The sequence below is a fragment of the Typopeltis vanoorti genome, chromosome 2 (assembly GCF_054136105.1).
Source record: "Typopeltis vanoorti isolate ZY-2024b chromosome 2, IOZ_Tvanoo_1.0, whole genome shotgun sequence".
NCBI lineage: Eukaryota > Metazoa > Arthropoda > Arachnida > Uropygi > Thelyphonidae > Typopeltis > Typopeltis vanoorti.
In genome coordinates this window covers 144,194,386-144,207,502 of record NC_143550.1, presented here as the reverse complement: position 1 = coordinate 144,207,502, position 13,117 = coordinate 144,194,386, and the positions used below count along the sequence as shown (strand labels likewise).

The 13,117-nt window shown below is 34.0% G+C and overlaps 1 protein-coding gene across 1 annotated transcript in view; it reads left to right on the top strand.

Moving 5' to 3' along the window:
- The window catches only part of LOC150109492 (epidermal growth factor receptor-like), a 249,040-nt gene that overhangs the window by 189,223 nt on the left and 46,700 nt on the right, over positions 1 to 13,117 (top strand). The window contains exons 7-16 of the mRNA XM_090402496.1: positions 3,685 to 3,786; positions 3,912 to 4,035; positions 4,369 to 4,536; positions 4,660 to 4,859; positions 8,522 to 8,654; positions 8,878 to 8,947; positions 11,010 to 11,134; positions 11,277 to 11,364; positions 11,758 to 11,859; positions 12,054 to 12,305. Coding sequence (XP_090258622.1) covers positions 3,685 to 3,786; positions 3,912 to 4,035; positions 4,369 to 4,536; positions 4,660 to 4,859; positions 8,522 to 8,654; positions 8,878 to 8,947; positions 11,010 to 11,134; positions 11,277 to 11,364; positions 11,758 to 11,859; positions 12,054 to 12,305 — 1,364 coding nt within the window. The remainder of the gene's footprint in view (positions 1 to 3,684; positions 3,787 to 3,911; positions 4,036 to 4,368; positions 4,537 to 4,659; positions 4,860 to 8,521; positions 8,655 to 8,877; positions 8,948 to 11,009; positions 11,135 to 11,276; positions 11,365 to 11,757; positions 11,860 to 12,053; positions 12,306 to 13,117) is intronic.

Here is a 13,117-nt window from a genome sequence, read left to right as displayed (position 1 = left end):
CATTGCTTGTTATGATATTGTACTTCATACCACATTTATCATTCTTTATCTTCTCATTTGGAATTTATAGGTTCGACTGGGAACATTTTTATCATATTGATAAATAATATTCAATATCTCTTTGAAGGAACTTTTGCTATCGTTCTTCCCATTTTTACACTCATTCATCTTTCTTTGTTTCTGTTCTTTCAGTCCAATATGCGTCGAACTTTCGCTATCGTTCATTCTTTTTTCACTATCATCCATTCTTTCAATTTTTTTCACTTTCGATTTCTACATCACGCCATTTCTAGTTTGATTCGTTCTCTCAATTTCGTTTCCTTCCACCACTCTCACCTCACTTTCGTCAAACATCTGTTACAGTTTTCAAATCGCTCTTTTTCTTTTTTACTGATTTTTTAGCATTTTTTTGCCTCTCTTTCAAACGTGCACCCATTTTCCCTGTGACAGTCTTGCTACTAACACTTTCTGTCATCAATTTCATATTTGCATTCATCAATTCCTCGTTGAGGTCACACTTTGCACACACCCTCCTTTCATCCTCACCAAATATCCACAAATCATTTATGTAATCGAAAGAATACAACAGACCTCACACTTAACGAAACGACTGAAATCTAAATTAATGTCATGGAATGACAATGCTGCCGCCATTTTTTGCAGGTTACTAAGTCTAATAATAACGATTTCGTAATTTGGCAAAAGTTTTGGCAAAAAAAAATCCCAAACACTAATAAAACCAGTAGCGCACAACGTTTACAGCCTCTCTTACTCAAAAAATTATGCAATATATATTTAATTATTCCTAGAAAACTTATCCCAATCAGGAGCTCTTCTTATACATGTCGCTGTGCTTAATGCTATCCTGGAACTCTTCTTCCACCTTTATTCCACCTTTCATGTCAGTTTTACGAATGATGCTGTCCATTCACTATCACTAGTGTTTCTGCTACTGATACTTTTATATTTTCCAGCACCTGAAAACTATTGCTCTGTTCATTCCTTTTGGCAGTGTATGAGATTCTGCTCTATCTCTTGACTATTTTTTCCCAGTTTCATACAAAACTCCATGTCACATCTTTGTTTTGAAACATGAAATATTGTTTTTTCCCCACCTGTAAAACAGCTTCAAAACACATGCAATGGAACACAAGTGTATATTTTTCAAATGAGGCTGTTGCATTCAATCAGAGTTGCCAGTTTCATTACTTTCATTCACCTTCGTATGTTTAGTAAAATTATTATATTATTATTATATGGTATTTCCATGGAGCCTATAGACTCATTGTGGGAGAATCACACTAACATTTATACAAACACAAAACCTACCATACCTCTCTTTCAAGTCATTTACTGTCAGACCACATGCAACTAATTCTGGCAATCCATTCCACTCATTCACCACTCTCTGCACAAAAAAAAAAATCAGGGTCTGCCCACCCATACTAACCACACTCGTACAACTTCCATGGATGATGACCCTCTAGTTCTTTGACTATTTGTCATATATTGAAAAATTCTCTTGCATCAATTTTATAAAAAATCTTTAATATCTTATGTTTCTTTCTGTCATGTCCCTTCTTTTCTGCCTATCAACCAAACTTTGCAACCCACACACACCTGCAACACCTATCCTCATAAGGGGCATTATACAAACCTGTCACCAGCTTTGTCACTTGTCTCTGAATCCTCTCTACCACCTCCTGATTCCAAAGAAACTCAGCTGACCAAATCTGTTCACAGTAATCAAGATACAGCCAAATTATAGCCTTATAGATAGAGAATAACTTTCCTATCTTTACTTGTTAGTGTGTTTTTCAACATCCAAGTAATCCTTTGAGCTATTTCACCAACTTTTGCAATATGTCCTCTGAACATGAACTCTGTCCACCATTATCCCCAAGTCATTGGGTTGCATAAATTTCCTGCAATCCAGTACCATCAGTGTGATGCACAGTATGCAACCTTTTCAACCCAAAACTTTACATTTTGTAACATTAAATTGAAAATCATTATCCTTTGCCTGCAGTGTCAAATCATCCTGCAGGATATGTACATAACCTTTATCAACTATTGCCCTCCCCAGTTTTGCATCATTAGCAAACAACTGAATATCCTCCTCCCTCCAAATTTTTCTCTATATCATTGATATACAAATTAAAGAATAGTGACCCTAGTACAGAAGTTATTAGATGAGAAATTTCTATTTTAAAAAATTTGTGCTAGGAAAGTTTCAGAAAGCTATAGCATATATATATTAAGAGGAACTCCTTAATATGAAATGTGCTCCTCATCGTGAAGGGCTTTTAAATATTGTGCATATTGAGGATCTGTTTTGGGAATATAGCCCCTCATAGTTGGTTATTTTTATTACATTGTATGACAAAAGTATAATATAGTATAGCAGTAAATTGTACTAAACACAAAAATATATTCTTGTTTTAATCCTTTACTCAAGTATAAGCAAATCAAGTTTGCACTAAAGTATTTTCACAACTGTTGGCCGAGTGGTTAGCGGGTTCGAATCCCATGTAGGCATGGATGTTTGTGATTGTCTTCCACCTTCATACATTCATTCACCCAGGTATAGATACACTCTCCCAATATGGACTGGCTCACCATGGGAGTAGTAGACCCAAACCTCCCTCAATGGCAGAGGCCTTCACCCTGCAGGAGGTAGAAAAATAGGCTAATTGTATATGGAGGCTATTGACTTCACATCAGTGGACATCAACAAAGTCGACAGCCTCCATATACAAGTAGCTAGTCATGAATATACTTCATGCACAAGCTTTGTTTGCTTACACTTGAGTAAAGGATTAAAACAAGAATATAGTTTTTTATTTAGTATAATTTACTTGGTAGCTGAGCAGAAAAATTTCTACAGTATAATGGTAAATAGAACATAGTACAGTATAGTTATTTGCAAAAGGCAGACATAACTGGAGAAGACAGATCTTGGTGTTATATGATACTGCACAAACAGGATAAATAGATAGATTGGTAATATATAGTGGTGCATACCAAGGCAGCTCTCGTGGCAGTGATTGAGCAAGTTTCACATATATGTACTATTTAGAACTGGGCAGTATCTCAAGTAAAAGTAGCAGATAATTTTTATTTATTTACTGTAATTTTTTTTATTGATCCCATTCATAAGAGGTAGAAGAACTTGTAGTACATCAGTGTTGTGTTTGGCAGATGAGGGTTGAGAAAGAAGAAGAAATCTATTACAATTTTCTTGAACAGTTGGAGGTTGTAGTTGTTGGGAAACACCTGGTGAGAAGGTTGTTCCAGAGGACAGAATTAGATAGAATAAATGAAGAACTGAACTCCAAGTTTATCCATAAAGTACTGTATTTGGTTCTTGATGGTTAATGGTTTTTATATAGTGCTTATTTAAAAATTATATGCTATCTATTTGATATGTAATCTGGAAAACCAGTAGGGCTTGCTAATATGTTATTGGAGTACTTTGTCAAGCCTGTTATTACTGTTTTCTTCCAGAGGAAATTTTTTTGCATGCCTTGGTTTGGTTTACAAATGGGTTTTATGATTTCTAGATATTTAAAATCACAATTTTTTTTAAAAATTGTGATCAAGGTTAAAAGATGTTCATTTATCAGATCACATATAGTTATTAGGATGCCTTTTAAAAAAATTTGCATTTATGTGTGTTTATAGAACATCTTTTGAGAGATAGTGGAGCTTGTGTTCGTCAGTGTCCTGCAAATAAAAAAGGTGTTGATGGAGAATGTGTACCTTGTGATGGACCATGTCCGAAAAGTAAGTAACTTTTAGAACATGTAAAGAAAGCTGTTTGACATGCATGATTGATCATTAGTAAAATTGCTCTAAATAACATATATATGTGTATATATATATTTACATGTTATATGTATGTTTCCTAGATTGTCAAGGAGTGGATGTTGTACATTCTGGTAATATCGATACTTTTCGTGATTGTACTATCATCGAAGGCTCTATTACAATACTTGATCAGTCATTTAATGGCTATCAGGATTTTTATCAAAAGTAAGTTTTTAGAAATTAAAAAAAAAAAAAAGAATAATTAATGATTCAATAATTTATGGCATGTTTTTAATATAAATGTAGCTCAGTAACATTCAGAAGAGAAATTTGTGATACTTTCTGTTCAAAAATTAATTTGTAATAACCATATTTTTAATGCTGATTGTATTACTTAAAGGTTATTCATTTTTGTGGTGTAATTCTAAATTATAAATGTTTTAATGAGTTATTTATCTCTGTATATTTTTATTTATAATCAAATTTAGTTCTATTAGAAAATTTATGTTTTATATATTTTTAATGTGATTTATTAAATTTGTTTATTGTTGCTTTCAGTTTCTCATTTGGTCCTCTATATGCCAAAATGAATCCAAGCAGGCTAGAAGTATTCAGCACACTTCGAGAAGTTACTGGCTATGTCAGTATTCAAGCTTCACATCCAGATTTTACAAATCTTTCTTACTTTCGAAACTTAGAAGTCATTGATGGTCGTCAGTTGACTGAGTATGTTATTTTTAGTTTTGCATAAAGCTAAAAATTAATATTTGCGAAATAATTTATTGCAAATAGAATTACAAAACTTGATAAATTTAATCCTTTTTGATTGCTATTTTATATTTAATTTAGGTTATCTGCTGCATTGTATATTGTAAAAACATCTCTTCAATCACTGAATATGCGTTCACTGAGAAAAGTACGTTCAGGAAGTGTGGCCATTTTGGAGAATTCAGTTTTGTGTTTTGCAAGCAGCATTAATTGGCGGCAGGTGATGAAATCAAATACAGGAACCATATTGCTGGAAAGAAATAATGACAATGATGTTTGCAGTAAGTGTTTCTATAATTCCTTACTTAAAGTTTCTGACTGTTTTTTAATTAATAATATATAAAATTATGAATTTGATTTAACTGATTGGATTTCATTTAACTGATTTGTAGACCAAATTTTTTTCCAAAAATTTGCATCATTGGCAAACAGCTGCATGTATTCATTTAAGCCAGTCCAGTATCATAACATACAAGTTAAACAATAATGGCTCCAAAACAGATCCTTTTGGCACTCCACTAGTGACATTCCTCTTTTGGGATACCACTCCTCCATACACAATCTGCTGAAACCTATCTCACAGCCAATCAGTTAAGCTCACTAGTCTATTATCCAATCCTATCTGTTTAATTTAGCTACCAGCTTATCATGTAGCAGTCTATCAAAGGCCTTTGAAAAATATAAGTGTACCACTGTGTATACACCAGTGAATTTGTTACCTTGTTGTAACATGTAAGCAGATCGCTAAACTTTGACCTCCTCCTAACAAACCCATGCTGACAATCATAGAGAATACTGCTATTATCAATCAATTTCTGAATCCTAGTCCTCACCAACTTTGCTAACACCTTAACAACAACTCCAGACACACACATTTGTTTGTATATTTTAGCTTGTCTTATTTCTCCCGCCCCCCTTCTCCTTTGTGAAGTGGAACAATTTTTCCTGCTTTTTTACTCCTTTGAGATTCTTCCTCTTGCGCGACTCATGTTAAACAAACATTCATGCCCACTGCGGGATTCGAACCCACAGCCTTTTGGCTGGAGAGCGGATACACTAACCACTCGGCCAACCAGGCTGGTATAGTAAATAGTGAAAACTACAGTTTGAGAGGAAAGAGTCATCCCCCCTTGCCCTCAAATTGCTCTAATCTAATAGGATTATAGTAGGATACTATATGAAAGCTGCATAGTCCTGGATTTTGAAGAATTGCACCTGCACATATGCCAAATATCAAGTGCTCTTGGAGTGCCCTTTGAAAAGAACATTGCAGTTGTTGATCTGTAATATAGAATTCAAAATCATACTATGCCCTTTTCTCATCAGATGGGTAAGTGTAGATGTAACTTATGCTCTGAGGAAAAAATTTTATTTCCGAGTGCATCATCTAAACTGTCAAGTTCATATTTGAAATGTAATGATCTGCAGTTATTTCTACTAGTATAGACATTTTTGGTTGTACTGCCTTAAAGAACTTAAAAAATATATGAATCCTGATCGATGTGTAACACTTATAATGAATACTGTGGTATTTTTTTTTACATTGTAACCATTTTACAGGACAAACCCATTTCTCTTTAACAGTGGGAAGGAGTGATGACAAGGGGCCATCCCTGGAAGTTATGAAAGGAAGCTGTGAGCAAGAGGATGAGGAGTGGTTTCTTTGTGTGGAGGGTGGTTGAACCATGGAATAAATTGCCTGATAGAGTGGTGAGAGCAAGAATGGTCAATGAGTTCAAGGAGTGGTATGATAGACTTTTGTGTTTCCTAGGAAAGACCCACGATGAGTCTCTTGACTCCATGGAGGCCTGAATAATAATAATAATAATAAATAGCTGTGCCAAAGTGCCGTTAATTCCCAGGAACAGTCCTTCAAAGAATGAGCAATATATATTGTCGAGTCCTACTGCCATCAAGTTTACTTAATTTCTCGTAAACTTAACTTCCTGCTCGTTCACTATGAGTTCCTTCTTCACCATACCCTCTACACTCCAGATTCTCATGATATTGCCTTCATGAGGATGGAATACACTGATAAACTGCTCAACAAATACAGGATGATCACAACTAAAGTATTCATGTTTAAAGTCTTGTGGAGCATCACCCAGTGATCCAAATGCTGTAAAACTTTGCAGGAATACGTTGTGCATCATGCAGAAGCGATATCTGAGAGAAAAAAAAATGTAGTTCCGAAATTTACCAGGGCACTGTGTGATGTACTGAATATAGTAAGTTTTCCGTATGTGTGTGTAATTAGAAAAACAATACAAGCATAAATAACACATTTTTATTCACTTCCATAATGCATTCACAGGCTGTACTGTTCAATGTACTGCCCTTCCTGGTATGCCACAAACTACATCCTTTCTACAGTGTGATCAACAGCAGAATGCAGCTGGTCAGGACTGATGTTGCACACATGCTGCATTATGCTGTCTTTCAGTGCTGGTAAGTTATCAGGACAATCCCGATAAACCCTGTCTTTGAGAAATCCCACAAAGCCAGAAATCATAGAGGATCAGATCAGGATAACAAGGTAGCCATACAGTGGCAAATGCACAGCTGATCACTGTGAAAGAAACCAGATGATCAGTGATCACATCTGGCTTCTGTGAAATATTCTCAAAAAACCTCCAGTATGGATCGACTGATGTGTGGAAGGACCCCATCTGGAATGAAAATGACTGAATACATGCACAGGTGCTGCTGTAGCTGTGGCACAACAAAATTGTTTATCATATCATGATACCTCTTGGTAGTAACTGAGTTGGTCACAGGACCCGACTGGTGAATATCCTCAAAGAAGAATGGTCCAACAATGAACAAAGCTATAAACCTGCACCAGACAGTAACTTTGGGTGAGCAAAGAAATTTATTGGATTGCATGCAGATTTTGCATAGCCCATACCCGGCAGTTGTGGGTATTTATAGCTCTGTTCAGGTGAAAGTGAGCCTCATCTCCCCACAAAATCACCAATGCCATGCAGCATCCAACTCCACTTGAGCAAGAAATGTTAAAGGGAATATCAATCAATATTCAAAGTCCTGCAGGCACAACTCCTGTGTCAGGGTTATCTTAAATGGGTAGAAATGCAGAATCTTCTGTAGAATTTTCCAGACAGTTGTATAAGGCACATCTGTGTCTTGATACAGCGCATGCACTACAGGAACTAGTGCTGTTATTCATGGCCTGCTCTGCAGCAGCAACTTCATTCACTTGTTGTGAACTGATTGGTTTGTGATCTCTGATGGATCAAACTCCCATTGATCTCATTTTTTCAAAATTACTAATCATTCATCATACTAGGTTTTTCCCTTTCAGTCGTTTTCGACCGTAGGTGACTTTGTAGGCATTGCCCCAAAGTATTCCTGGTGAGATTTTTACAGGGTAGTTCACTATTGCTTTTCCAAACCCCTAATTTTATCCGGACTCAGGACTGGCATAGGCTGGAATGTATTCTTGACTGTAATCCATGTGTGTTCACGGAGCCAGTTTGCATGTTCTGGAAGGACAAAAAAAACCCGAATTTCCAGGTAAACCCCTACCTCTATATGAGACAAGCTAACTCACCTTTCATCGAAAGAGACCAGATAAATACCAGATTCACTGACGGGAATTGAACCCAGGTCTTTCTGACCAAAGGGCTTCGTCTATACTCTCTCAGCTACAGAGGCTCTTTCATCGTATTGGGGAATTTATTTATTTTATTTACCTTTAAGAACTTTCATAACCATTAAATTTGAATTTTCATGAGGTTTCCAAGTGAATAAAGTTTTGAGCTTTGGTTCCATGTTTTAGTAATCATTTTGTTGGGCTTCTGCTTCAAGAATCTTTAAATTGGGATAAGAAAGGTTTAACTCTGTATTATAGAAAATGATAGCACTTTGTCAAAACATTTATATTTATATATGTCATACAAAGTGTTTTGGTTTCTTTTAACAGGGGAAAAAAATCTCGTATGTCATCCTCAGTGTTCTAGTGATGGTTGTTGGGGTCCAGGTCCAAATGAATGTTTATCCTGTGCAACTTACAAATTGGGAGATACTTGTGTTGAAAGCTGTAACACCTCAAAAGGGTAGGATTCTTATTCATTCAATGAATAATTAAAACATAATAACATAGATTTATAAATTTGTAATAAATTATTGCAAATGTCATTTTAATCAGATTTATAATGCAAAAACATTATTTTATTTTTAAATTTAAATTCAAATATTAATAATTAAAGCTGCATTTATTATATATTGAAAATTTAATTGCTAACATAATTTGTATGCAATTTTTTTACATATTTTTAGAATTTATGATGCTGGCAATAATATTTGCAAGCCTTGTGATGAAGAATGTCTTGGAGAATGCCATGGACCAGTAAGCTATATTTCATTTTTAGGTTTATAGTACAACTATTACTGTATTTTAAATTTTTATGTACTCTTGATTAGAGAATATGCATAGTCCACCCCCCCTTTTTTTTAATTAAATGAATAGATAAACCACAATATTCTTGGAAAACTGTGATTTAGAAATATATTAGTACAGTTGATTTTCACCAAAGCAAACCCATAGAAGACGAGAGAATTTGCTATAGTGGATTTCTGTTAGCACAGCTTTTTATCTATGGAACACTGATTGGGACTTTTTAGTCATTTGTTATTTGTTATTGCAGTATTTACTGTAGTGAGAGTTGATTGTATAGGATCCTTGCTGGTGGTAATAGGTCACACTGTGTAGAGGTTCTTCTGTGTGGCAATGTAATATTGAGTGGAAATGGCAAGTACAGCACTGAATATGTGTGAAGGAAGAGCTATATGCAATAAGTTTTTTGTTGATAAAAACACTCCATGGTGGAAATTTATCAGGAGCTCATTACTGTATAGCACTGATATCCTGTCAGTGTAATTTTCAAGGAATCTGTTTTACAAGTTTTGTTGAATAATTGTAGTGGACAGTTATGCTTGCATGTGGATAAACACTCACATCAGCTTTCATCTCTACTACATTCCTTTGATAATTTTCATGCTCATATTTCAAGAGCTCTCTCAGTAAATTTCTATTGGGGAGGAGGAAACATCCATGTTTGTATGTGCTTTTCCCACAGAAAATTTTTCTTATTATTTGGGTGTTCTCTCCATATGAATTTATGTACATCTTTATGTTGGAACATGGTGTTTTAATTACTAGTTCCATGTCATGCACAGAAATCCAGTAGGTAGTTACTGTTATTATTAACTTTGTCCTTTTCTCCAAATTTTCCCCAAACTTTTCAGTGTCTTGTATTGATTTCCTACTCTGCTGATTAGATCTCCAACAAGAACCGATTTTTCCTTTTTCTTTATGTCTGCTGCCCTCTTCAGTGACTTGAAAAACTCCTCTACTTCTTTAGTAGAACCTTCTGTGGTACTGGTACCATAGGCACAAATTGTTCTTGTCTAATTCTTCATTTAGACGATTGGTTCACATCACTCTACTTGAAATTGCCTGCCATTTCAAGATTATCTTCATGTTTACTGTTGAATACTGTAGCTGCTCCTACTTTTCCCCTGATCATTTTTGCCAGAATATAACTGCTTGCAATCATTATAACTACAGTGTATATCATCTGGTTTTTTTTTTTTTTTTTTTTTTTTTTTTTTTTTTTTTGTCTTCTTAGTTTGTTAATACCAATTATGTTGGCACAATACCTCTCTAATTCTTCTGTAAGGTTTACTTATTTGCCAGTGGTCCTTTCTTGCTCTGACTTCATCCTGGTTTTATTAATTTATTAAAGTGATTTTTAAAACTTGTTTCAATCCATGTATTAAAATTGATGGAAGCCTTGTTACAAAGCATGGCTGATATTTTATTGCCCTATAATTTAATTCATCTGGTTTTCCACTGTACTGCCTTGCCAATTTTTTTTTTTTTATCTTCTCTCATTATGCTTCACAATTTTTACTTCACAAAATTTAGCTTTCCCCACTTAACTAAACATTATACTTGAGTTAATAATTCTGTATTCTCAATAGTGAATCTATAGTGACTTGTATTATGAATTCAATATTAAGAATTCTACTGATTTTTTCTGATTTCTTGCCTATTTTCACAATTCTAGTATTTTTATTACCGTTTTTCACATCAAATTTATTACAGAAGTTATTTAATTTGGTTAATGAGTTTATCTAGATTACTTAGAGCTCATGTAAGTTAAACTGGATTTGTCAGTGGCTTCCATAATTTCTGTCTTCTAGTCCAGTTTTCTTCATTGCCATAACTTTTCCACTCAACTTTCATTTAATGAATCTATTTAAAAAATTCTAAGAAAACCCATTTAGCCCTTTTTTTTTTAATTTCAATTATTATAAGTCATTTTAATACATAGTAATTATTAAATGTAAGCAAAAGCTTAATTTGCTTAAAAACGTCTCTCATTATGCTTCACTATTTGAAACAGGGCCCAAGCAATTGCACTAGATGCCGAAATGCAAGAGATGGACCATACTGTGTAAGAGAATGCCCTCGTAGTAAATATAATGAAAACAGAGAATGTATGCCTTGCCATGAAAACTGTGTTACAGGGTGAGTAGTTTAAAAACTTTCCAAAAACACAAAACTTATAATTCTGTTATTGATTTAATTGTATAAAATATTAATATAAGATAACAGATTGTTAAAGCATATTTTTATATTAAATTCACCCTTTTACACATATTATTTTCAGATGTACTGGTCCCAAAAATACAATTGGACATGGAGGTTGTAATTCTTGTGAAAAGGCCATTGTCAGTGCATATGATCCCAATGTAGTGGTAAGTATAAATTATATTTACATCAAAGTAGTCAAATTATTTCAGTTACTTTTTAAACAGGGATTAATTTTTTGCTTTAGCCATTTTCTTGAGTAGAATATAAAACTTATCACATCCTTAATATTGAAATAATTTTATTCTCCTTTTAGTTTAAAGAATAGCATTCTCTTAATTTCATCATATTTATTAAACTAATATTTTTATTTAATATTATTAGTCATTGGGAATTATTACATTTATTTAAGTATTTTTATGCATTTGAATTGTATTCTGTATCTCAGAATTCCAAATTCATATGTCAGTAGTTGTTTTTAAATTTAAATATATTTAAAAGTGAGATAAATTAATTATAACTAAGTTCTTGACTTATGATTATTCATCTCTGTATTTTAGGAACAATGTCTGAAAGCTGATGAATTTTGTCCTGATGGCTATTATCTAGAATATATTGGTCCCCAAGAAGAAGGAATTTTGAAATCTTTAACTGGCAAATCTGTAAGTTTCTGAAATTTTTATGATGTGAATGTAATCTTTGAATGGTTTATGCGCTGGTGTGCTAACTTCATTACATGTTACTTGGTTCAAGTAATGAACATTGGCATTTTATTATGAGATTTCACACTTAAACAGAATGTATTATTTAGTTAACTTCAGTACATGGATCAGAAAATTTTCAAATTTTTTTTTAGGTATGTCGTAAATGTCACAAGAGGTGCAAAAACTGTACAGCATACAGTATCCATGTATCGGTATGTGAATGTCTTCGATATAGTGCTGGAGAGCAATGTGAAGACAGTTGTCCAAGAGATTACTATGCTGATGAAGTGCATCACCAATGTGTAAAGTGTGCAGAGGAATGTAGAGGATGTTATGGACCAACCACAACAGAATGTTCAGCTTGTAGAAATTATCGTATTTATATGAACACCAATAATACACTGGTAAGTTATCAAATCATTACTACTTAAAACAATCCATTACATAAAATGACAGTAGCATATTGGGATAAATTGTAACTCTGTTTGTTTATCAAGTAAAGTGTCTGGATCTTTCTCTCCAGACACTTTAGTTGGTGTGGGATATTTGTCCACATATCCTTGATGCTACAAAGTTGGTAGTGCAGCAATCTATACAAAAATGCAGTAAGAAGGGAAAAAAAAAATTAAGCATGTATATAACTTATATAAATACCCATTCACCTATGTAAGTATTTTAAAATCGTAAATATTTAGTGGCTAGTTGGAAAAATGGAAAATGTTTCCACTTTCCTACCACCTGTGAATTCAAATCCCATTGTGCAAGGTTGTTTATAAATGCCTTTAAGTAATGAAGATGATTTCTGGCATTCCGTATGAGACTACCAAGTCACTTCTTTTAGATCTCATGTAGCTGGAGAATAATAATAATTATTATTATATATATGCACTACCCAGAACAATAATAATAATTATTATTATTATTGTTCCGGGCAACTCCAAGGAGTCGACAGACTCATCGAGGGAGGCCCTAACATCACGTCAAGAACAACTATTCGACATTCACACAGTATCTATCATACCTTGCCTTGAACTCATTCATGATCGTAGCACCCACAACAGACTCTGGAAGCTTATTCCACTCATTCACTACTCTCCAAGTAAAAAACCTAGCTCTAACACCCTTGTCAACCACGCTCTTGCCCAGCTTCCTTTCATGGCCCCTAGTCCTCCTACCACCAGTCATATTTTCAAAAATATCTTCTGGATCAATCTTA